This window comes from Microtus ochrogaster, linkage group LG5 (genome assembly GCF_000317375.1).
Source record: "Microtus ochrogaster isolate Prairie Vole_2 linkage group LG5, MicOch1.0, whole genome shotgun sequence".
Classification (NCBI taxonomy): Eukaryota; Metazoa; Chordata; class Mammalia; order Rodentia; family Cricetidae; genus Microtus; species Microtus ochrogaster.
Window position 1 is genome coordinate 39,791,764 of NC_022031.1, and position 22,564 is coordinate 39,814,327.

General features: G+C 46.9%; 1 protein-coding gene across 1 annotated transcript in view; it reads right to left on the reverse strand.

The window, feature by feature from the left end:
* Positions 1–22,564, reverse strand: part of Pax5 (paired box 5) — a 164,981-nt gene that overhangs the window by 137,934 nt on the left and 4,483 nt on the right. The window contains exons 3-5 of the mRNA XM_026786608.1: positions 16,971–17,168; positions 7,263–7,327; positions 3,849–3,977 (exon numbers count right to left, since the gene is read on the reverse strand). Coding sequence (XP_026642409.1) covers positions 3,849–3,977; positions 7,263–7,327; positions 16,971–17,168 — 392 coding nt within the window. The remainder of the gene's footprint in view (positions 1–3,848; positions 3,978–7,262; positions 7,328–16,970; positions 17,169–22,564) is intronic.

Here is a 22,564-nt window from a genome sequence, read left to right on the forward strand (position 1 = left end):
TCTACCTACCTACCTACCTACCTACCTACCTACCTATCTATCTATCTATCTATCTATCTATCTATCTATCTATCTATCTATCTATCTATCATTTATTGAGACAGGAGTTTCAGTGAATTTGGAGCTTAGCAGTTCGGCCAGGCTGGTGAGCCAGTGAGCGCAAGGACCCTCTGCCTGTTTCCCCAGAGCATGATTATAGGCTCACACCACTGTTTGAAGCTTTTTAGGATGCAGAGGTTACAAACCCAGGCTCTCATGATTGTTTGGCAAGCATTTTACCAACCGAGCCTTCTTCTCAACCCCTAATTCCATTTCTTTCTTTTTCTTTCTACTCATTTTTGGGTTGGGGTGGGGGATTGCTTGGTTGATTGAATTTGTTTGTTTATTTTTTTGTTTATCTTTTGAGACTAGGCTCCCATAACCCAAGCTAGCCTCAAACTTACTACAGTCAGAGGCTGGCCTTAAACTCCTGATCCTCCTGGGTGTTACCACGCCCGGCTTTGATTTTAGTATTTTTTAAATACTTGCTGGTAGCCAGGCTGGCCTTTGAATGCTAGGAGTAGAGGAGGACACGGTCACTCTTGTGTCCTTATTGTTACTCCAGAAAATGGTTAATTACACTTATGGCTTCTTTTCTGCTTCTAGTGAACAGGGCTGGTGGGCCAGTCATTTCCACAACCACATCAACACCTCAGACATTCAGCGCTGTATTTCTTTTTGTTTTTTGAGACAGGGTTTCTCTGTGTAGCTTTGGTGCCTGTCCTGGAACTAGCTCTTGTAGACCAGGCTGGTCTCGAACTCACAGAGATCCGCCTGCCTCTGCCTCTCGAGTGCTGGGACTAAAGGTGTGCGCCACCACTGCCCGGCTGGCACAGTATTTCTTGAGTCTCTAAAGCTGTTCTATTTTCAAACTAAATTTTCGGGGCTATAGTCAGTATTCAGCACCTGACATGTTTGCCACCTCTCTCCCTGTCCAAGTCCTGGGGCTGGCCCTTTCTCTGTACATGCTCACTGGAGTCCCAGACTGGCACACTCTCCATTACCTTTAACTGGCACGTTCTCTTTCCTTAGCCCTCTAATGCTCTCCTGAGATGAGCCTTCCTAGACCCCTCAGATCTAAACAGGCCACTCTCTACCTGCTCACTCCACCCCCATAGAGAGTGTCACCTCACACTCTGCCCTGTGGAGAGACTTAGAGACTTCAGTTGGTCCCCCTAGCCTGTCCTCTGCCTGAGATTGTATCCAATCACTGATTCCCCAGACCTGAGGTCTAGGTAGGGATGCTCACAGGGCAAAGCCCAAGTCCAAGCTGGAGATGATAGTGCACCAGCGAGCCAAGTGGGGGACCACACCAGGATGTCTCAGCTCCACACGAAGATGCAGAGCGAGACTGTCTTCCTCCTGACCTTCGAATACCCCTTTCCTGCAGAGACTTCCTGAGGCCTGCTTATCATCCTAGAGGCCAGCACCCTTCCGTATCCAGAGCGAGACGCCTCATCCCAGCTGGTCCCTCCTGTGCCCAGTCACTCACTCTCAGTTGCCTGGGTTACCCTTTGCTCCCAAACCCTTGACCTCAAGGTCTCACTTCACCAACACCCTCAACAACATCATCCAACCTACTAACCACGCTCTGCTGCCTGCCACTCTCTCAGGACCCACCACAGGTTCTGCCCAGCCACAGGTTGCTTCACCTCCAGAGAGGAGCTGGAGGACGGGGCAGTGACAAGCGTCCAAGATAACACCAGGGGGTGAAGCCACAGGGTTCTTCAGTCCCTTTACTTCCCAGTCTACACAAGTTGAGTGACTGCCAATGGCACAGAGCGCCCTGGACCCTCAGTTACCTTCCCTGCTAAAGTGAGGGCGCTGGCTCTTCCCCTTCACCTCTCTTTGGGGCTAATGCAGAGATCCGGGGGATTACAGAAGAAAGGATGAGGAAGGAGGAGCCCTGTGCAGGGCCCCTGGTCCTGGGGCATCTCAACAGAAACCACTTCTCTGCTGGATCTACTCTGTTCTTATTGAAGCAGGGCAGCCAGGAGGGGCCTCACTCAGGTCTCCATTTTTCTCAATCCTGCAAAACTTCTAAGACTACCAGGTCCTTCTTAGCCTCCATACCACAGACTGAGATTTCATGCAAAGTCTTCCTAGAGTTCAAGACTACTAAAGTTTCAGGACTGGGAGGACCACAGAGCACCCATTCCTACATCTCATTCTGAACGGTCATGTTTTGCTTGTTTTTTTGTTTCTGTTTCTGTTTTTTGTTGTCTTTGAGACAGGCCCTTGCCATGCAGCCCACACTGGCTCTGGGCTCATATTCCTGTCTCCACCTGCCCAGTGCTAGGATCACAGGCATGCACCACTACATCCCGACTTCTGCGTGCTGTCCTCTGATCCCCACGTGTGTGCCATGGCACTGGTGCACCCCCACCCATAAATAAATAAATGTTTTAAAATCAGTCTCCCCAGAGCAGCCGCCATCCTCAGTAAACAAGCTGATTAACCAACGTTCAAGGACACCTGGCCCCTACAACCTACTGTGTGCCTGGCTGAGAGGCCAAACTGGTCAAAGACAGTTAAACTTCAACTCTCTAGCGCCATGGCCTCCCGCCATCAAAACATGTCTGTTAGTAAACATTAAACTAGATTTTTTTTTTTTTTGCTTTCTCCAAAAATCTCTGCCTGAGTTTTTCAGCTGCAAAGTGGCATCCAATAACCCACCCCTTCACAATGATCAAACATAGCCAGGCACCAGCTTGAGACATCTGCTTGGAGTCCATGTGACACAGAGAAAAAGATGACACCATCAACTCTATAAACCAACAGAGATGGCAGGCCCACTGCCTCCCGCAGCAAGCTGGCACAGCAACCCACTGAGTTAAACACTTCTGACATCTGTTCCAAAGTATGGGAGCAAGGGAAGGAGGTGAAGCTGACTTCGAGAACCATGAATCATGCCAACTTGGACTACCACTGCACACCGAGGCCAGCTCCAATGCCTGGGGCATAGAGACCCCAGGCCAATCCACCACTGGGCTCACTAAATTTTCTAGGTGCAGATGTTAAGTGATTAGGCATGTATTCGTGACAACAGGCATCCCTTACATGATGCTGAGGAAGAAGCGTGCCAGCAGATAGATAATTGAATCAAAGTTCCTGTCATTCTGCTCTCCAGCCCCAGACCACAACCTGCATGCACGCACACGCACACAGACACACAGACACATTCGCACATTTTCTGACTAAGGTTTTACAGACTCCCAGGGGGGTCTTTTAGTGGATGGAGGCCAGGTTACAGCAGCCTGTGCCCTACACAGAGGTGGCCAGCTCCAATAGCGCAGGTAGCACCGGAGAAGGTGTCATCTTTGAAATCCCCAGGAGACCCTGCTGCTCCTTCATCTCAGGTATAGTGTATTTCCCTCCACCCTTCATCATCATCTCTCTGCAGAGGAGAGTTTCCAGTTCCTGCCCTTTCTCCCCACACATGCCCCTCACTGCAGAGCAAAGCAGTGGCTTCCCCTCCCCAACCCATCTCTTGCCTCCAAAACCCAAAGAGGAGACATTGTCACCGAGCTAAGACCATCTACACAGCAGCCCTGGGGTCCTCTGTCCTCAGGACACACAGGCCACAGTGGCATTTCTCACCAAAGGAGTGAAAATGGGTGGAGACCAGCAAGGAAAGAGTCCCAGACAGGAGCTTGTCTGTCTTCCTTGTTTCAGAGAAAGACAGAGCCTGGGAACTTGGTCCTCTGCAGGTAAGGGTGTTGAGCTGGCACTTTTGCTCGCCCTCTATGAGTGCCCCTCGTAGACCCTATTTGGTCCATCCCTGACAGGGATGCGTAGCCATCTCTTACCTTCATCCCTCTTGCGCTTGTTGGTGTCGGCACTGGGGGACGTGATGCCCAGGATGCCACTGATGGAGTATGAGGAGCCTGCAGAGTCGGTGCTCACCGACGACACCTGCGTCACCGAGCCTGTTGACACTGTAGAAGGAGAGGGGTGTGGGCCTGTCACAAGGGTGCTCACTAGAAACACGGGGCTGGGTACAACTGCCACAGACCCAGCAGAAAGGAGTGCAAGCACAGAATAAAAAGGGAATTGCTGCTGCCAGGTGGTGGTAGCGCACACCTTTAATCCCAGCACTGGGGAGGCAGAGGCAGGCAGATTTCTGTGAGTTCGAGGCCAGCCTGGTCTACAAGAGCGAGTTCCAGGATAGGCTCCAAAGCTAGAGAAACCCTGTCTCGAAAAACCAAATAAATAAATAAATAAATAAATAAATAAATAAATAAATAAATAAATAAATAAATAAATAAATACAGGGAATTGCTAAGATCTCTGCCAGTCCAAGAGTGCAGGAGACAGGAGGGCACTGGAGGAGGGCAGCCGGTGCCATCTCCAATGCCAGGAAAAGACCTAGATGCATACTTGAATCACGTTCATCTCTGCTTACATTTTCCAGCCGTGCCTGCATACAGATATTCTCTCTCTTCTCTCTCTGTCTCTGTCTCTGTCTCTGTCTCTCTCTCTCTCACACACACACACACACACAGAGAGAGAGAGAGAGAGAGAGAGAGAGAGAGAGAGAGAATAATGTTTAATAAAAGAATGCCCTCCACCGTGAAATATGGAGAAAGACAACATGTCCCCCTCCCACTGCCACCCTGCTTTTCACTTGGCCGTTGCAGCACCCCAGGGTGCTACTGATTGTTTTACTGTTCGCCAAACGAGGGGAGTTAGTTTCATGTGGTGAAGAGCTTCAAAGTAGTCTAGCTACAGGGCACTCATAGCTATCCTCAGGTCTAAACTTTCCCTTCCTGAAAGGGGAAACAGAGGTGGTGATTTACTGTAGCCAGGGCCAGGTCTCTAAGTCCCAGAGGGAAAAAGAGGAGGGACTTACGCAAGTTTCACAATGACTAGAGTCCAGGGGACCTATGAAGGTCCTCTCTAGCTATGGGCTGGATTTCCACTTATGAGATGTGGGGGTTCTTCCTCTCTTCATCGAGACTAGTAGACCGCTCTCACACACCTCTCCCTGAGCCGCCAGCTGGAAGCAGGTGGAGCCTTTACTCTGCAGAGCAGGGCACGGGTGGAGGAATAAGCCACTTTTCCATGGAGCAGAGGCAGTCTCTGGCTCCAGAGACCTACAGGGTACAGGGCCTTTCTGTTCACATTCAAGCTTGAGTTTAGATCTCCCTTAAGAAACACCAGTGCAGAAATTGCTAACTTCCCTTTCCCTTCACCAGAAAAAAAAAAAAAAAAAAAGGCTCCTCAAAATAGATGTATGCAAATCCCATGACCTCTCTGTATTGAGATGCAAGAACAAAGGAATAAAGAGACCACTTGGCACGTCAACAGCCTCGCAGAAAACAAGGTTGGCTGTGTCCCTGACAGAACGGATGACACTTGGTTACGTATTTTGCAGTCACACTGTGCACAGAGGACTCAAGTTCCAGTTCTGCCTTCACACAGGACTTTAGAGTAGTCACTGAACCTGTGAGCTCCAACTGTCGTTGATGCTCAACAAGTCGGTAAACTGTATGAAGCTGCATACATGTGAGATAAAGTTTTCATAGAAACTTCTGGGGTAAAACAAATCACTCTGCTGAATTACTGTAGAATTATTCCTGTAATGCTACTGAGGGATAGTTTGATTCTTTTTCATGCTATGTGCTCTGAAACAGTTAAAGCCACAAGTGAAATCTCAGTCACAAACACCCCCCACCACCACACCCAGGAAGCCCTTCTCAGCCCTGTCTTTCCATCCAGCAGAGAGATAGCCCCTTCCTGCTACTCATGTAGACCTGTTTCCTGGGCTTTGGTGTTCTGTTTTGTTGGTGTTTTCATTTGTTTTTTGTTTGTTTGTTTGTTTTGTTTTTCTGAACTCCCTTCCCACATTCTTCCATGGGACTGGAAGCCCTTGAGGACAGGGACTTTTGTCTGGCATTGCTCCCCAACCCCAGGGTTCTCATAGTAAAGTCTGTCTAATGGCAGTACAGAATGAAGAATGATCGTGGGCAGCGAGAACGTCTATCTTACCTTCCTTCAAAGAGCCACCCTTGGGGAAATCAGAAATCACAGGGAACACCCATTTTGTATCCCTACCCCATACAACAAGGCAGAAACTGATGCTCAGAGGTGAGACACTGGTCTAGTTGACTGGGTGAGCTAATGACAGAATTAGAGCAATAAGTCAGGTCTCTGCCAGAAGTTCAGGTTTTTCTTTAAAGAAAGAATGGCAGTGGAGGCTGGAGAGAAGGCTCACTGGCTAAGAGCACTTGCTAAGAGAACTTCCAGAGGACCTGAGTTCAGTTGCCAGAACCCGTATCAAATAGCTTGACTGCCTTTAACTCCAGCTCCAAAGACTCCATCGCCCTCTTCTGGTCTCCTCAAGGAAGCACACACACATTGCACACACACACACACCTGGCAGTGATAAATGCACTGAATACTGCACAACCTAAGATGCAGTGCTGCAGAATTCTTGGGGTCTGTGGTACCCAAATCGGCAGACGCCTGCTGAATAGCCACCTGCTTCCTTACAGTAGAGAAACTTTCCCCCAGCAACCCAGAAGTATCCCCTTGTGCCAAGTGGAGAAATGACATCAAGAACTGCCTTGATTATCAATTTCATTTTCAACTCCTCTTAGAAGAGGAAGCAAGAAAAAAGTTTAGACTTTGGAGTGTGACAAGTTAGGAGTCCACCCTTGTGAATCATGGTCGCTTAGACTTCCCCTGGGACCTCAGAAACCCCACAGGCAGCCCTCAACAGTTGGCTGCGTACGAGAGAGTGAAGCAAGAGCAAGAGAGGAAAAAAGTTTGGGAAGTTTTGCTACATCTTCACTCAAGACTGCAAGTGCACAAAGAATTGCAGAAGGCTGGTTATAGAAGAAGAAAAAAAAACACATTCAAAACTACTTACTGGCTAATGATGCAGAAAATGTTATGAATAAGTATCCCTTTCTTGATTTATTACTTTAATTATCTGACATTCTATAGACCCCCATTAGTGGATTTTTTTTTGGCTTAGATTTCAATTTTCTGTCTCATGGTGAAAGCTATTTATCATAATAATCAGTAAAATTCAAAACCTTTTAGCGGTATTTATAAAATTCATTTGCCAGGTTCAGCCCTTGGAGAATGACAAAGAGAGAGCATTAGGACGCGTGTGAAGTGTTTTATGCAGAATTATCTGTCCATAAGAATGATTAAAAGTTCTTTAGAATATTTGGAGCCCATTAGATTTTCAAATTTTTTTTAAAAGTTCTTACCTATGCTGTGACTGGAAGCTGGGACTGCCTGGTTGGGGGGCTGCTGTACTTTTGTCCGGATGATCCTGTAGGCAGTTAGGGGGAAAAAAAGAAAAACAAATGACTATTTACCATTGAGAAGGAAAGAGAGAGGCCCTGAGGCTGGGGAGTGGCTCCCTTGGTAGAGCGCTCACCTAGTGTGAGCAAAGCCTTGGGCTCCACCCCCAGCAAGGATGGAGCTGTGTGTGTTGGTACCACACCTACAGTCCCAGCACTAGGGAGGAGGGGGAGGGAAGGAAATCAGAAGTTCAAAGTTATCCTCAGCTACATAGCAAGTCCAAACCTAGTGTAGCATACATGAGTCCCTATTTAAAAAAAAAAAAAAAGGAGGAGGAAGAGGAGGTGGAGGAGGAGGAGGGGGAGAAAGAGGAGGAGGAGAAGGAAGAGGAGGAAGAGTGAAAAAGAAATCTTAGCTAGTTTTGCAGAGATACAGCAAAGGGGCCAGGCCGGGGTGGAAGATAATGGCCCAGACTGGGAACTGTGAGTTCTGAGGAGTTTTCTCCCTGCGTGTCTTTGGATGGTTGGCATCACCCCTGAACCCTCGGTGCCTCTCTGTTCAGTTTTTTTATTTTCTTTGTTTTGGTTTGTTAGGTTTTCTGAGGCAGAATCTCAGGTAACTCAGGCTAGCCTCAAGCTCCCTATCTACCCAAGGCTATCCTTGAAATCCTGAGCTTCCTGACTCTCCTAGGTGCTGGGATTACAGGTGTGCACTACCTCACCTGGCTGAGTGACTCCTTTTCTGAAGAAAGAAGCTGATGTGCTCCTGGTCCAAGTGGGCTGAGCTGGCTCTCAGGTGTATCTTCAGCCCCACCAGAGACTCTTCCCCCTCACTAGAGCTCAGCTTCCACCTGCAGGACTAAAGAACTGAACCCGTCTGTCCTCTGTTAGGGCTCTCATGTTGCTTTCTTCGCCCTAAAGACTCCACAAATAAGATTGATACACCCACCCACCAGGGAAATTAACTAGAAAGGATGTGCTTGACAAACTCTGTAGAAAGTTTCCAGCTGTGGTCTCTGAGAGACTGAAGATTCCGGTTCCCTGGCCGGAGCAGCCTTCAGGGCCGCCTTAGCAAAGGTGCAAACTGACCACAGAGCACAGAACCCAAGTTCACACCAGAACCACAAAGGATGGAGACGCCCCAGCTACTGCCAAAGATTCAGGAGCAGGTTCAACAGACTGCACACTTGCACAACCAAAACTTTATTCAATTAAAACCAATAAACTTTATAGAAAGGACCCACGCAGCTAGAGCCAGGAGTGTCCCAGTTTGCCTTCCCAGAATCCTTGTTGTGGTTCTGACATGAACCTGAGTCCATTTCACTGTGGGCCTCAGCACAACCGGGGAGTTCCCCTAGGTCGTTCTCCACTTGTTTAAGTAATCAAATACTCTTCATAAACAATGAAAACCTTGCATGAAGGCTCGCTGTATTTAAGCAGTAAAGGCATCAGTGACTTCCCTGTGCCCAGAGTCTGGCAACACTGATACCCTGCAGGCGCTTGGGGAACCTTGGTGCAGACTTCCAGCAGGACCCACACACATGGGGCCTCCAGGAGACCAGGGCACATAATAAAATGGTGACTTTCTCAAGAAAAGCGCTGTTCCAAACTATTACTTGGTAGAATTTTAAGTCATTATTAAAGTACCGTGTGTTCATTATAGACTACTATTTACATGCCTGTATATGTGTGCATGTCTGCATGTTCCTGTGTGTGCCTGTGAATAGTGTGTGAGTATGTGTAAAGGCCAAAAGACAACCTCAGATGTTGTTACTGGGCTAGGCTGGTGGCTCCAGAGATCTACCTGTGTCTGGTACAATGGAGCTGGGAATATAAGTGTGTGTGTGTGTGTGTGTGTGTGTGTGTGTGTGTGTGTGAGAGAGAGAGAGAGAGAGAGAGAGAGAGAGAGACAGAGACAGAGACAGAGACAGAAACAGAGAGACAGAAACAGAGAGAGACAGAAAGATAGAGAAACAGAAAGAGAGAGACAGAAGAGACAGATAGAAAGAGAGACAGAGAGGAAAATGATAGGCAGGCAGACAGACAGACAGAGCACAATTTTCTGGAGTCTGTCCTGTCCTTCACCATATGTGCTCCAAGGATCAAAAATCCTCAGGTTGGCAGCAGGCACCATTGCTGGCTGAGCCATTACACAGAACTCTACCCAGCTTTTGTAAATGTGGATTCCGAGGAATCAAACTTAGGTCCCTGCTTGCACAGGGCAAGTCCTTCACCTCCTGAGCCATCTCCCCATGCAGACAATGTGGATGACATGGGACATATAAAGACAATCTCTATCAGACATGGTGCTGCATGGCTGTAATCCCAGCACTTAGGAAGCTGAGACACAAGATTGAAAGTTCGAGGCCAGCCTAAACTATATATTGAGACCCATCTCAAAAAAACAGGGGGGGAGGGAATCACTGACACTGGATACGTTATTATGCCCACATTCCTGCTGCTGTATGAAGACACCATTTCCCACCAACAAATCAGAACCAAGCTGTGCACAGTTTCATGTCTTGCATTTTTCACACGGCATTCCACCAGGAACTCTTCACATGCCAAACCATTGCATCTAAATGCTCATTTTGAGGCTGCCCCGGGTTTCCAGCTTCTGCTGAAAGTGGCAGGTGCCTCCCATTAACCTCACTAGATGGCCAGCCCTGCCCAGCCTGACCTTACAGCTTGGCATAGGCACCCAGGGCACTTGGCATCGTTAGCTGATATCTTGGAATAGACTTGTTCAATCGATGCTATAAGACTAATCGTAGAGCATTTGTGTTTTGGCCCCCTTAGTGAAGTCATCTGCCCTTTTCTGATGAGTCAGCTTAAACACCTCCTCAAATGCAGCCAACATGTGCACACATCTGTTTATCTGTCACAATATTTAAAGTAATTGTTTCCACTTGGCAAACACAGAATATATAAAACAAAGACCTGGAAGCAATAATTCCTTGACCTCTTGAATTATGTTGCTACCCAACCTAGTTGAGTTTTTATCTTTTTAAGATCACATTGTGAGTGTGTGTGCACGTGCACACACACACACCTCAGAACAATTTGCAGGAGTTGCCACCTTCCCCCTTGTGGGTCGAAGGGATCAAACTCAGGTTGTCAGACTCGGTGAAAAGTCACTACCTGCTGAGCCATCCTGCCAGCCTTGATCTAATTTTTCTGTGTGTGTCTACAGATGCAGCAGATGAGTGAGCATTCAGATATGCTAGATATATGTTCAATTTCCTACTGAAGTCCAACATAAATCCCTGCATTTTTATGAAATTTGTCAAGAAACAAAACAATGTACATATTTTCACATTTCTTTTCAAATACCTGTAAACCTCTGGCAAAGCATTATGAAAGGCCATAAACCATTAACAGGCCTCTTGCAGCACAGGGAGGAAGCAAACAGACCCCAGAACCAAAGTGCTGGCACTCAAATCCAGCCTTCAGTTTCTCATCTCCATGACCTGGAGGTTGCTCATCTGAAAAATGGGAGCAAGAATCATTCCTACACCATGGAATTATTATTATTAGGGCTGAATTAATAAACTACTGAGATGTGGCCGATCCATATCAAATGTCCAATAAATGTCACATGTCATCATCCTCATTACCGTCTTCATAATGACGAACGAGCAGCTTCAACTTTAAAGCATTCAGATGCTTCCCATTTGCCTAAGGCACAGGGAGCAAGTGTGATACCTCACCCAGGAAGCTGAGGCAGGAGGGTTCTGAGCTCAAGGCCAGCCTGGGTTTCACAGTGAGACCATTTCTAAAGTAAACGAACAAGACCCATCCTGTAGTGCTAAGCATAAGCGTGGCCCTAGATAACACAACAGACATACAGATGATGGGGAGACTGAAGTCCAGCACGCTCCAGTGATCTAGCCAGGGTCACACAGCACAGGGCCAGCCCAGACTCCTAGCACCCAGGCCTGAGCTACATTTGGAGGAAGCCATCCCTCTGCTAACCACATCCTGCATGAGACACAGAAACTATTTGGACTCAGAACCTCTTTTTTCAGAATCTAAATGATTTCTACATTATAAGCATTTAAGGATTCCATTTCAGCATCCTTCCTCCCTTTTGAAAAACTAAGTCTCCCTGACCACATCTGAAATCATCTCTCGCACAGTTTTACTGGAAGAGATCCTTACAGTGAATTGGAAAAGGTGAGATGGGGGCTCGGATGTAGCTGGATACTACGGTTCTCGCCTATCACACACGTACACAGTGCTGCCTCCAGGCTCCAGGACCACCTAAGCTGGGTGTGATCCCAGTATGCTGAGGTAAAGTTAGAAGGGCCAGAAACTAAAGATCATCTTTGGCTACATAGCAAGTTGAAGGCCGGTGTAGGGTATATGAAACTCTGTCTCAAAAGAGGGGCGAGGGGCTGAGGGGACAAGGAGATAGCTCAGCTATTGATTGTTTGCCATGCAAACATGAGGACCAGAGTTCAGAACCCAGGGAGACTCGTGTGAATGTTGGGTGGCCCATCCACAATTCCAGCCTCAGAAGGTAAAGAACAGAGGATGACCATGGCAGGATGGCTACTTAGACTGATCGTTAGCAAGCTTTGGGTTCAACTGAGAGACCCTGCCTTAGTCAATAAGGTAGAAAACTGAGGATGATTTCTGACATCAAATTCCAACTTCCACATGCACATACATACACCACACACACACACACAGCTAAAGAGGAGAGAGAGAAAGACAGAGAGAGAGAGAGAGAGAGAGAGAGAGAGAGAGAGAGAGAGAGAGAGAGAGAGAGCCACTGAAGGAACTCCAGGAACTCCAGCCAGCCTGAGCACGGCCACCATGGCTCTCGCAGGTTGGGACTGGTTGGCTATGGGTGTCTTGTACCAAATACTGGTCCCCTCAACCACACTGCTAAAGCTACCGTAAACACAGAGATGCATGGGCCATCAGCTACACTGAGGATCCGAAAGTCTGAGACTAAGCTGGGTGTATCCACAGCCGCACTGAAGCCTGCCACCGGCATGAAGAAGGAAGAAGGGGAGTGAGGGAATGTCTCAGAAGATTTGCTGCCAAAGTCAAGGTTAAAAAGCAGAAGTAAGGCTGGCATGGGGGCACATGCCTGCAATCCCAGCACTCGGGAGGTCAAGGCAGGTGTATCAGCAGTCGCAGACCTGTCTGGACCACAGGGTGAGCCCCTGCCTCCAACAAACAAAACAAAAATAAATAAAGTATTTAACAAACTACCACTCAGCAGGATGCCTCCAGCTCCTGCAGATTGTTTTATTGTTGTTTACTGAATAAATAATAAGTATGTGTAGGTTTTGAGCTTTTCCATAGAAACCTGATCTGAACCAGTAATGCTGGCCCCACTTTCCCACATGCATGCCTACCAATTGGTGCCAACCAGAGCTGGTCTCCCCCGACCGGGAATGCCACTTGTCCCAGCACTTGGCCACTAGTTTAGGAGCCACAGAACTGGGAGAGAAAAGGGAGGACCCCACTCTGCCCACCATTTCAGTAAGCTCTGAGACGGCCACCTCCAGTTGACACCCTGCCTGGACTACAGGACTCTCCAGTGTGGCGGCGCAGCATCCCAGAAAGTCCCCACCAGCCCGGCAGAAGTGCTTCAGTGATATCTGGCTCCACATCAGCCCTGTTTCCAGAGGAAGTTCCTGCAGACAGCAGGATGGCACCTGCCTCTAGGGGTGAGCGGTAGCGAGGACGCTGTGGCCCTAGGATAACTATAAATGCAGATATTGCCTCTCTGGCTGTTTAAAACAGGAATAGTGAGACTCCGCCTTGGTGGGAGCACTGCTAGGAGAGAGCTATGGACTATATTTCTTTTGACCCTTGCAAGCTGGTTATCTGAAGGTGCATCATTCTCAATGCAGTGGGCTCTGCCTTCCTATAAAAAATAAAAGCAGTTCTGCAGTGGATGGCATAGGCTTTCCAGTGAGATTGGGGTCAGGGGTGCACTAGTAAGAGACTACATCACGTTTGGGGCACTCTCACTGAAGGTGCAGTGAGGAGCCCCCGAGTGGTGCACTGCCAAGAGCTGGGGATCCCAGGGATCGGCAGTCAGCAAAGCATACCGTGATGCCCTGAAATAGGGAAAGAATGGGGTGTCTCCTCCTGGCCTCCTTCCCACAGGCCTCATCTTATCATTGGTTCTACTCTGGTCTCCATCTCAATCACTTTTCCCATCTGGGCCTCAGCGCTACACCTGCCACAGGACAACAGGTCTGAGGGGAGATCACAGATAGAGAGGCCATGTGGGGACACAATAACTGGCTACATGTGTGGCCTAAGACACCCAGGAGGTCCCAGAATCTAGCCATGGCCCATCGCCAGCAGCAGAACCTCCAGTAGCACAGTTCTAGACACACAGAATCAGATGTGCCAGGCAGTCCTGGGCCACTCATTCAAGTCCACCCTCCAGGGCCTTTGCCACGTCTGTAACTACTTCTCGCTTTGCTTTACGTGTCTCTTTGAAATGATTTACTCTGGACTTAAATGTAGTTTAAATCACACTTGTTTATTTATTTCCCTTAGGTGACAGTGCATGTGGAGATCACAGAACAACTCCCAGGGGTTAGTTCTCTCCCTCCACCACGTGGCTCCTCGGGCATGGCAACAAACGCCTTTGCCCACTGAGCCATCTCGCTGTTCCTCAGATGGATTCTATAAGGCTACCAGACCTCTCTACTGTAAGTAGGTAGGAGAAGGCTCGCAGTGTTCGATATGGCACTTAGATTTTCCTAAATCATGTGACAATGAATTCCACCGCATTCCAGAAGATCAAGCTGGAGCCCTGATCTGTGCTGGCCTTGAAACGAATTGCCACCATTGATAAGTCTAGATGTTTCTCGTGTGCATGCATCCACATCTTGCACACAGAGAGCCGGGTTTTAGACTCTCTGAGGAGTGGAAAGATTCTGGCTCACACTCCCAGCGGCACTCAGCTGACACTCAGGAGTGGCTGCCACCCACAGGGCTGTGCTGTCTCACCTGCCTCAATCCCTGGAGCCTCTGGAATCTCACACATCACCTGCTTCCTTCATTAGCCATCTGCCTGCCCCACCCACCGAGGCAATGAAGTTTGTGACTGACGTGGGGCACCCAGGGTTATTCTGTGGGCCATGTCATTGTGTGTGTGCCCTACATTGGAAACACGTGGGCTCCCTAAATCCTGGCCAGGTGTTTGTGCAAGGTTACCCTACAGAGTGGACCAGCTTCTCCACTATTGCTTCTATTCCTGCCTCTCCATTCTCCAGCGAGCCCCAGCTGGACACTTCCTGCCTCATAAGGATCTAAGCGGCATGATGCCTAAACATAGGGACACTGGACTATGTCTAGTATGAGTCTAGTTGTGCTGCCAATCACATTTTAAAGCTCAGACCAAAAAAGAGAACATTAAATAGCTCATTAGTCATTTCCATACTGATCATACACTGAAATACGTTTTTTTTCTATGCTGAGTTAAGTAAATATAATCACAATTAATTATACATATATTTTGTTTTTCTTAATATCTACCAGGAAATTTCAAATTGTATCTACTAATAATAGAGTGATATGTATTAGTAAAATTCACATCTTCCACTAAACTTTCACTGGAAAGGTGGCTCGGATCTCTGATTTGCCACCTCTCTGTTCTGATAGCAGAATGCTATCATTCTGAAATGCAATTTACTTTTAAAAAGAAAAAACAATAACCTGGATACCCAGAAAAAATCAGGTTTGTTCTGTGTCCAGGAAATCCTGTAACGAGTCAGGTGTGGAGAACTCGCAACTGTAACCTTTCATAACTCAGAGAAAAAAAATAGACTCTACACCCCTCACCCCAGACCCCTGGCCTTGTCCCCTCCTCCTCAGGTCTATCCGCCTGGGCAAATCTAAAAAGATTGCACCCAATTTCTGTCTTCTTCAGCACCTTGCAAGACTGCAGGGCCTCAGTAGGGATTGGGTAGATGAATTAGCAGGACTTAAAAAGCCAGCACATCCATTCCAAGGTGATGCTGTGCATTTGGGCCCACCGTGCTGCCATCGGGACCAGAGGAGACCTTGGAGACATTCCAGTCAGACCTCTCTTTCTTTCAAGAGTGAGTAATTCTCTGTGCTCAGGCAGGCTCAGCACTAGCCGCAGTAGGGTGTGACTCTGGAGAAATCAGAATGGTTCAATTCCAGGATGCCCGACTTCTTTTTCTAATGTGTGTTTTAGAGAACAAATGTCTCTGTTCAGCTCACCATTCCATCCCCAACTGTGAGCTTCTCGGTTTAATTGTTTATTTCTTTGGGTTCTTGAGGCAGGATCTCAAGTCTCTCACTTCAACTCTCCGTGTCGCCCAAGGAATGGGAACTCTACTGTAATTCCAGATACTGGGATTAGAGACCTGTACCACTACACCAGGTTTAAGAGGTACTAGGGATGTACCGCAGGGCTTCCTGCACGCAAAAACAAGCAGTCTACCAACCGAGCTATACCCGTTGCTCCTGCCTGCATGCTTACATGGGTCAGAGACTGCACTATCTATAATAGAAAATTACCTTCTCCAGGCGGTGGTACATCTATAAACCCAGCATTCAGGAAGCTGAGACAGGAGGATCATTTCAAGCACATAGCAAGTTCCAGATCAAGTAGAGATATGGAGTGAGATTCTGCCCCATTTAAAAGGAAAGGAAGAGAAAGAGAGAGAGGGAGAGGGAGAGGGCGAGGGAGAAAGAAAGGAAGGAAAATTTTCTTCTAGAATGTAATTTTCATTTTATGTAGTATTTTATTTTTTGAGTTGGGGGTCTTGCTATGTAGCCCAGGCTGGCCTCAAAATCACTATTTCCCCAGCCTCCAGAGTGCTTGGATTACACAGATGTATTACCACATCTATTTCAAGTCAGAAATTGATTTTTAAAGCTCTGATGGTATCGGGCAATATGCTTTGGATCAGCCTAAGGGAGAGAGAAGAAAGGACACCATGTGAACTCCAGGAAAATGCTATTCCTGGCATCATGGTGAAGTAGGCTTTTGTCTCTCCATGGGTGAGAGCTGAGGGTGGGAGCAGGCATCTTTTTTTACTCTGACGCACCTGATATCTCTGAAGACCTACACTAGAATCATTAGAAAACCCACATTAGAGTCCTGGGCTCTCAGAAAAACACAACACAACACGCACACACTCACACTCAGGCTCACACAAGATTTTGCTGAGATCTCACTTCACTTTGGCAGCGGGGTTAGAACAAAGAGCTGCATGTCCCAAGCCCAAAGGGAACTTCATTTCCCACACCTAGTGCTTCAACCTGTGTCCAAACTGGAGGCTGGACTGTCTGCCTGGGAGCCTCTGAGATGAGTTATCACTCAGACCTAGAGCCCCTGGCAGGGACAGGGTGTTTCTGAAGACCTGATCAGGGCAGTTTATACTATCTACAGTTTATACTATATGATCTACACAGGTACATAGTGAACTGGGTGATGCCAATCACTCCTGGCTCAGAAAACTCAAGTGGCCTGGGTGTTGGCACAGTGTCCTCTCCCTCAGCTGAGAAGTCCTGTCCCTTTTAGAGAGGAGAAAGGTAACAGAGTCCAGCAAGCACCATTGTTCTCCCTGTTCACCTCCCCAAGGAGAAAAAGCAGATCTTCAGATAGGGGGAGCAGGGATCCTTCAGTAGGCCAGCCCCAGCGCACCCTGCCCTCACCTGTTGATGGAGCTGACGCTGGGCACTGTGTCATTGTCACAGACTCGCTCTGCCAGCAGCCGGTCCCTGATCTCCCAGGCAAACATGGTAGGATTTTGGCGTTTATACTCAGCGATTTTTTCCACCACTTTGGGAGTGGCAACCTTTGGTTTGGATCCACCAATCACCCCCGGCTTGATGCTTCCTGTTTCATAATACCTAGACCCAAGAGAAAAAGGCCACAGTTAGCCATGGGAGCCCAGAAGAAAGGGCCATAATCAGCCACAGGAGCCTGCAAAGTGGATGAACATTTGAAACAAGTGGGATTTAAGATGTGCTGAAAATATGAACAGCAAATCAGATTTTTAAATGTAGTACCAAAAACTATTAAATAGCTCGATAATCTTTTAAATTGTATGTCTTAAAAAATTGTATTTTTGTGTGCATGCATGTGTGCATGTGTGTGCCAAGCTCAGAAAGCAACTCCATCCACCGAGGAGTGCCAGGGATCGGCACCTAGCCACCATGCTTGGCAGCAAGCGCTTTGATCCACTGAGCTATCTGACCGGCCCACTAACCATTTTCATATTGGTTGTATGTTGAAATGATAATCTGTACGCATTGGGTTAAATAAAATTCATAATTAAAATAAATCATACTAGTTTCACCTTCCTAAGTAGTCTATGAGAAAATTTCAAATGGCCCACATGGCTCATATTACATTTTATAATATAATTATAAAAATACATATATTGGACAATGCAGCAGCAAGCTACATATTAACAAAATGTTTTCACATTCATCCACCATTTTACAGATCATTAAAAAATGCAAGTTAGTTTTTCTTCTTCTTCCTCTGAAAGCCCTGAAGCACATACACTGTTTAAGATGAATGAATGAGGTGGGCAGTCCTTGGACTTCCCACAGGTCAGGGAACCCTGATGGCTCTTCAAGCTGATGAGGGAGAGGGACTTGATCGGGGGAGGGGGAGGGAAATGGGAGGCGGTGGCAGAGAGGAGGCAGAAATCCTCAATAAATAAATAAATTAAAAAAAAAGATGAATGAATGAGCACCTGGACAATGAGGGGAAGTCCCCTGCTGTGATAGTGAACATAGCTTTACAGACATTAGATGCTTTCCCTGAGTCACAAAGGATTAGGGTACCCAGTCAGGACTCCCTCCTGAACTAAAATTTCCCCAGAAAGGTGGTGTAGACCTCCAGTTTGCTGGCCCTCCCATTCCCAGCACAATGTCCAGAGTTCTCTGAAGACTCTCTACAATTTTTTTCCAAAAGAGATAAACAATAACCCTGATATAAAATTAAAGAGTGTTGGATTCCAGACATGTGTGTTAGAAATCAAATCCCAAGCAATCAGAAAAACCAACCACGATTCTCGACAGCTCTTCCAGAGGCCTCCCCTGAGGTAAATGGCTGTTTCTAAGGACTTTTCCATGCTATCAGCTTTTCCTCGTTAACGCAAATAGGATGTCAGGGTTTTACAGCCAAGCCGTGCCAGAGAGGGGGGGGGCACGAAAGCTCGTTTGAGGGGAGGAGGAAAAGGGACCCGCTTCTTTTTCTGAATTCTAGCTATTACTGGATGTCTCTCTCAGTGTTTGCAGAGGAATTCTTGATTCCCTCTTCCAAAGAAGATTATCTTGAGGTTGAAAGATTTTTTTAAAGACATTTTAGAAATTATGAGTTTTAAACCTCAACTATTTATAAGAAGTAAGGTAAGGGTGGCACACATCTACACTCCCAGTACTTGGGATAGAGACAGGAGGATAGGAAGTTTTCAAGGAGTTGTGGCTACATACATGCTGAGAGGGCGAGGAAGAGGAGGAATTGGAGGAAGAAGAAGAAAGGGAAGAGGAAGTGGAGAAGGAAGAGGGGAGGAAGAAGAGGGAGGAAAAGAGGAAGAGGAAGAGAATGAAGTAATTCTTCTGGATGGATGGAAACGTGTCCTAGAAGCAATGGTGGAACGTTCATAGGGTTGCTAAGCTCTCAGCTTGGGTAAGTCTGTTTAGGGCCAAGTAAGCGAATATTCTGGAAGTGAAGACATATCTATTTGTCATCGAGGAGGGTGAGTCATTTACAGTTTTAAGCATAAAACAAAATCCAACTTATCTTCCTTTTTTTATAAAGTTGTTGGAAGCAAAAATGTTCTTAATCACAAAAGGCTTCAACAGATACCCACAAAAAATATTTTTTGATAGAAAGTCACCTGAATTCTAGTACACAGCATCTCTGGATGACTCTACCATCCTTTCAACCTCTCAAGAGAAAGTCAATTACTTTTAAACGTATTTACTCTTATTTTACAAGCATCGGTGTTTCGTCTGAATGTATGTCTATATGAGTTTGTTGGATTCTCTGGAACTGGCCTTACAGACAGTTGTGAACTGCCATGTGGGTGCTGGGAATTGAACCCAGGTCCTCTGGAAAAGCAGCCAGTGCTCTTAACCTCTGAGCCATCTCCCCAGCTGAGAAAGCCAATTATTTACTATCACATAACAACTCCTTATTCTGGCACAACACTCTCGAGTATGGAGTTCTTCGAATTACCACAGTCCTCACACATCTTCTGAAGTCAGCAGCAGGATTTTACAGAAGAGAATATAAATGATTGGAAGACTAAGGGACTGGCCCAGCTCCTCTAGTTACAGAGACAGCCCGGATTTCAAACCAGATTTGAGTCCAATACTCTCCGCATTACTACAAGTTTCTGCTTTGATTATAACATTTTATGCATTAGTAGCTGCAATCCTTACAATGACAGAGAGATTTACTATTTGCAGCGTTTTTTCTTCAAGCATCCTTCACTCATTCCATGAGCCAATAATCACCTGGTCCTCTTAGGGCAAGGATAGTCTCTGGATAGGACTTACATATACGTAGACCACACTGTGTTCTCAGAATACATGAATCCAATAGAACCACAGAATTCCGCAGTCTTGACACTCGAGGTCTCTGTCTTGCATTTGACTGACACGTGGGCTAGGCTCTTAGAAGGCAACACAGACGCTCCCGAAACCCCAACTCAAGACTGCGTCAAGTGAGGATTCAGACTTAATAACCATCCTTTCATCTCAGCAGAACAGCCGTGTAGCCCTTTGGCTTTTACAGACAAAAGATAAACGGCAGCCACCAGCCCGGTGCCCCTCGGTGCAAAGAGCCACAAAGAGCGTTCGGTTGGGAGTGGAGAGGTGCCATGCCTGTAGTGATTCTGACACCAACTGCCTGTGTGATCTTGACCAACTCAGTCTTCCTCGGCCTCAGTTACCCTCTTCCTGTAATAGGGGAGGCTATTTGCCAAGATTCCTTTGCAGAGCTATGAGGGTAACAAGAATTCAGAATGGCCGTGAAGACTTTTGGGGAAAAAAAGGACAGAGAGAGAGAATTTGCATAAAGTAGAGTGCGTGAATGGGGATTAAAATCCTCACTGTTTTATTTTTAGTGTGCGACATGCCACCAAAGTTCAAATGACCAGGCATTCACAATGAGAGGAGACAGAGGCCCTGCTCCGTGATCTGACTTGACCTTCGTATGATGCTCAGATCCTCTACAGCTCTGAGTTCTAGACTGAATGTCCACACTCCTGTCAGCCCACATACCTTCTTGGAGGGACAGGAACCCTTTCCTGCTCCCAAGGACTTTTCCTGCCTTGCTCCACAGCCTTTGAAAACCACAGCTACCACACAACAAGCACTCTATAATCTGTCACCCCGTGAGCACCCATCAAATTCTTCTAGGGGGTGGGGGCAATCTGTGGGTCAAACAGGCCAAGTTCAGAAATTCCCAGTCATACTGTTTTAGGGCTGAACTTGTTTCTTAAAAGGCAGTTCTAATTAGAGTGACATTTTGTCCACTGTGGTTCTTAGTTATGAAAATAATGAGCTATGAAATTCCAATTTATTGTTGACAACTTAAACGGCCAGGCACCGGAGCGGCGCATAACTTCCGAGTGCCACTCTGCCCAGTGACAAATCTATTCTGGTCCACGGGAGTCTGCTGACCTGACTTTAGAAGGATCCCTGTCCACCTCTGTCTCCACGGGAGATGTAGAGGGCTCTGGGGCTCTAGAACATGAGACCCAGTCATTCGGGTGTCTGAGAAAGGCTCTCAGCAGCTTGAAGTGTTCAAGCAGTGAACAGAATGTCAGCTCAGCAAAGATGTCTCAGGAAAAACAAAGGAAGGGCCTCCCCTCTCTTCCCCCTCCCACCCCCCACAAAGAAGCATCTTACATAGAAGGTAGGGACCATTCGGCTCCAAAAGTGAGACTAGCGACTTCTAAGACAGCTTTCTCTCACCCTCTTTTCTTGTATGTTTTCTATTCTTTCTTCCCTTTGTCTTCTCTCTTCCTTCCATCTCCCTGAAGCCTACCCGCTCCCATCTTCCTCTACCCACCATCTAACATGGCTACCAGGCTGATTTCCTCGGCTCCTTCCTGAACTCAGGCTGGAAGTCATTTGCTGGCTGAGTGTTTAACGGAAGTGGGTTGAGCCCTCGTCCCCATTGCTGATATGACCCACACTGGGCAGGAAGATGAATAAGCACAGGGATAGGTGGCTCTAATGGAACTGCCAGATTCCTGTCCCTAAGACGTCTTCCTTTGGGCTTAATCAAGATCCCCTATGTGGTTATTCCTACTATTATTAACAGTGTTGACACTGTTGGAACAATTTTAAATTCCAGCAGACAGAACAGAAAGTCATGATGTAACTGAGAGAACTTGGAAAATACTTCAAAATGCTCATGATTGACAGTCAGGTGTCAATTGTTGAACCGTAATGCAAGCTCCAGAACAAAGACGAGGATCACTGATCCCAGGGAGAGAAATAGCTAGAAAGCCCTGAAGAGCTAACCTGAGAATGTGCCTGTCTGCCCAGGAAGACCTAGAACAATGTCACATACCCAGGACATTAAAAAACAAAGAAACAAACAACAGCAACACAACAACTATCAGTATGTTTTGGGGTTATGGAGAGAGACAGAGTTCCAGAGTCACTTAGGCCCCCATCCAACCCAAGTGCTAACTTGACCAGACATATGCCAGTCAGCCCTAGAAAGGTTTATTTCCTCATCTTGAAATCTTCCTGTATCATGCTGAGGCTGGCAAAAAAGAAAAAGAAAGAAAGAAAAAAGAAAAATAAACATGAGGCTAACCATCTGCACAGTCCTTTGAGAGGACTATCATTCTAAGTATTTTGCTTGCAGCAAATTGCTGGGTCAAGTGGCAAGTTTCAAATGTCAGATTTGAGAGTTAGTGTTTGCTGCTGTTTTGTCTAATTTAATGTGTACTTAGGATGCCTGTCACTACAAAAAAAGAAACAAAACACACAGAAAGAAAACCCTACAGCAACTTGAGAAGGCTGATGATGCAACTGAAGATGATGGCTGGATTTTAAATATTGAGTGCTCTCTGGAAACATTCAAAAAGAAAATAGTGAGGGCGGGCAATATAGCTCAGTGGTAGACAGTCACTTAGCATGCACACAGCCCTGCACCAAAAGAGAAAAAGGAAAATAAGGAAAGAAACAATCAGCTATAGTTGTATAAAATAATGTATGCCCCCCAACCCCAGCCATTCCCTTGACCCCAGGCTCGCCTAAGAGGT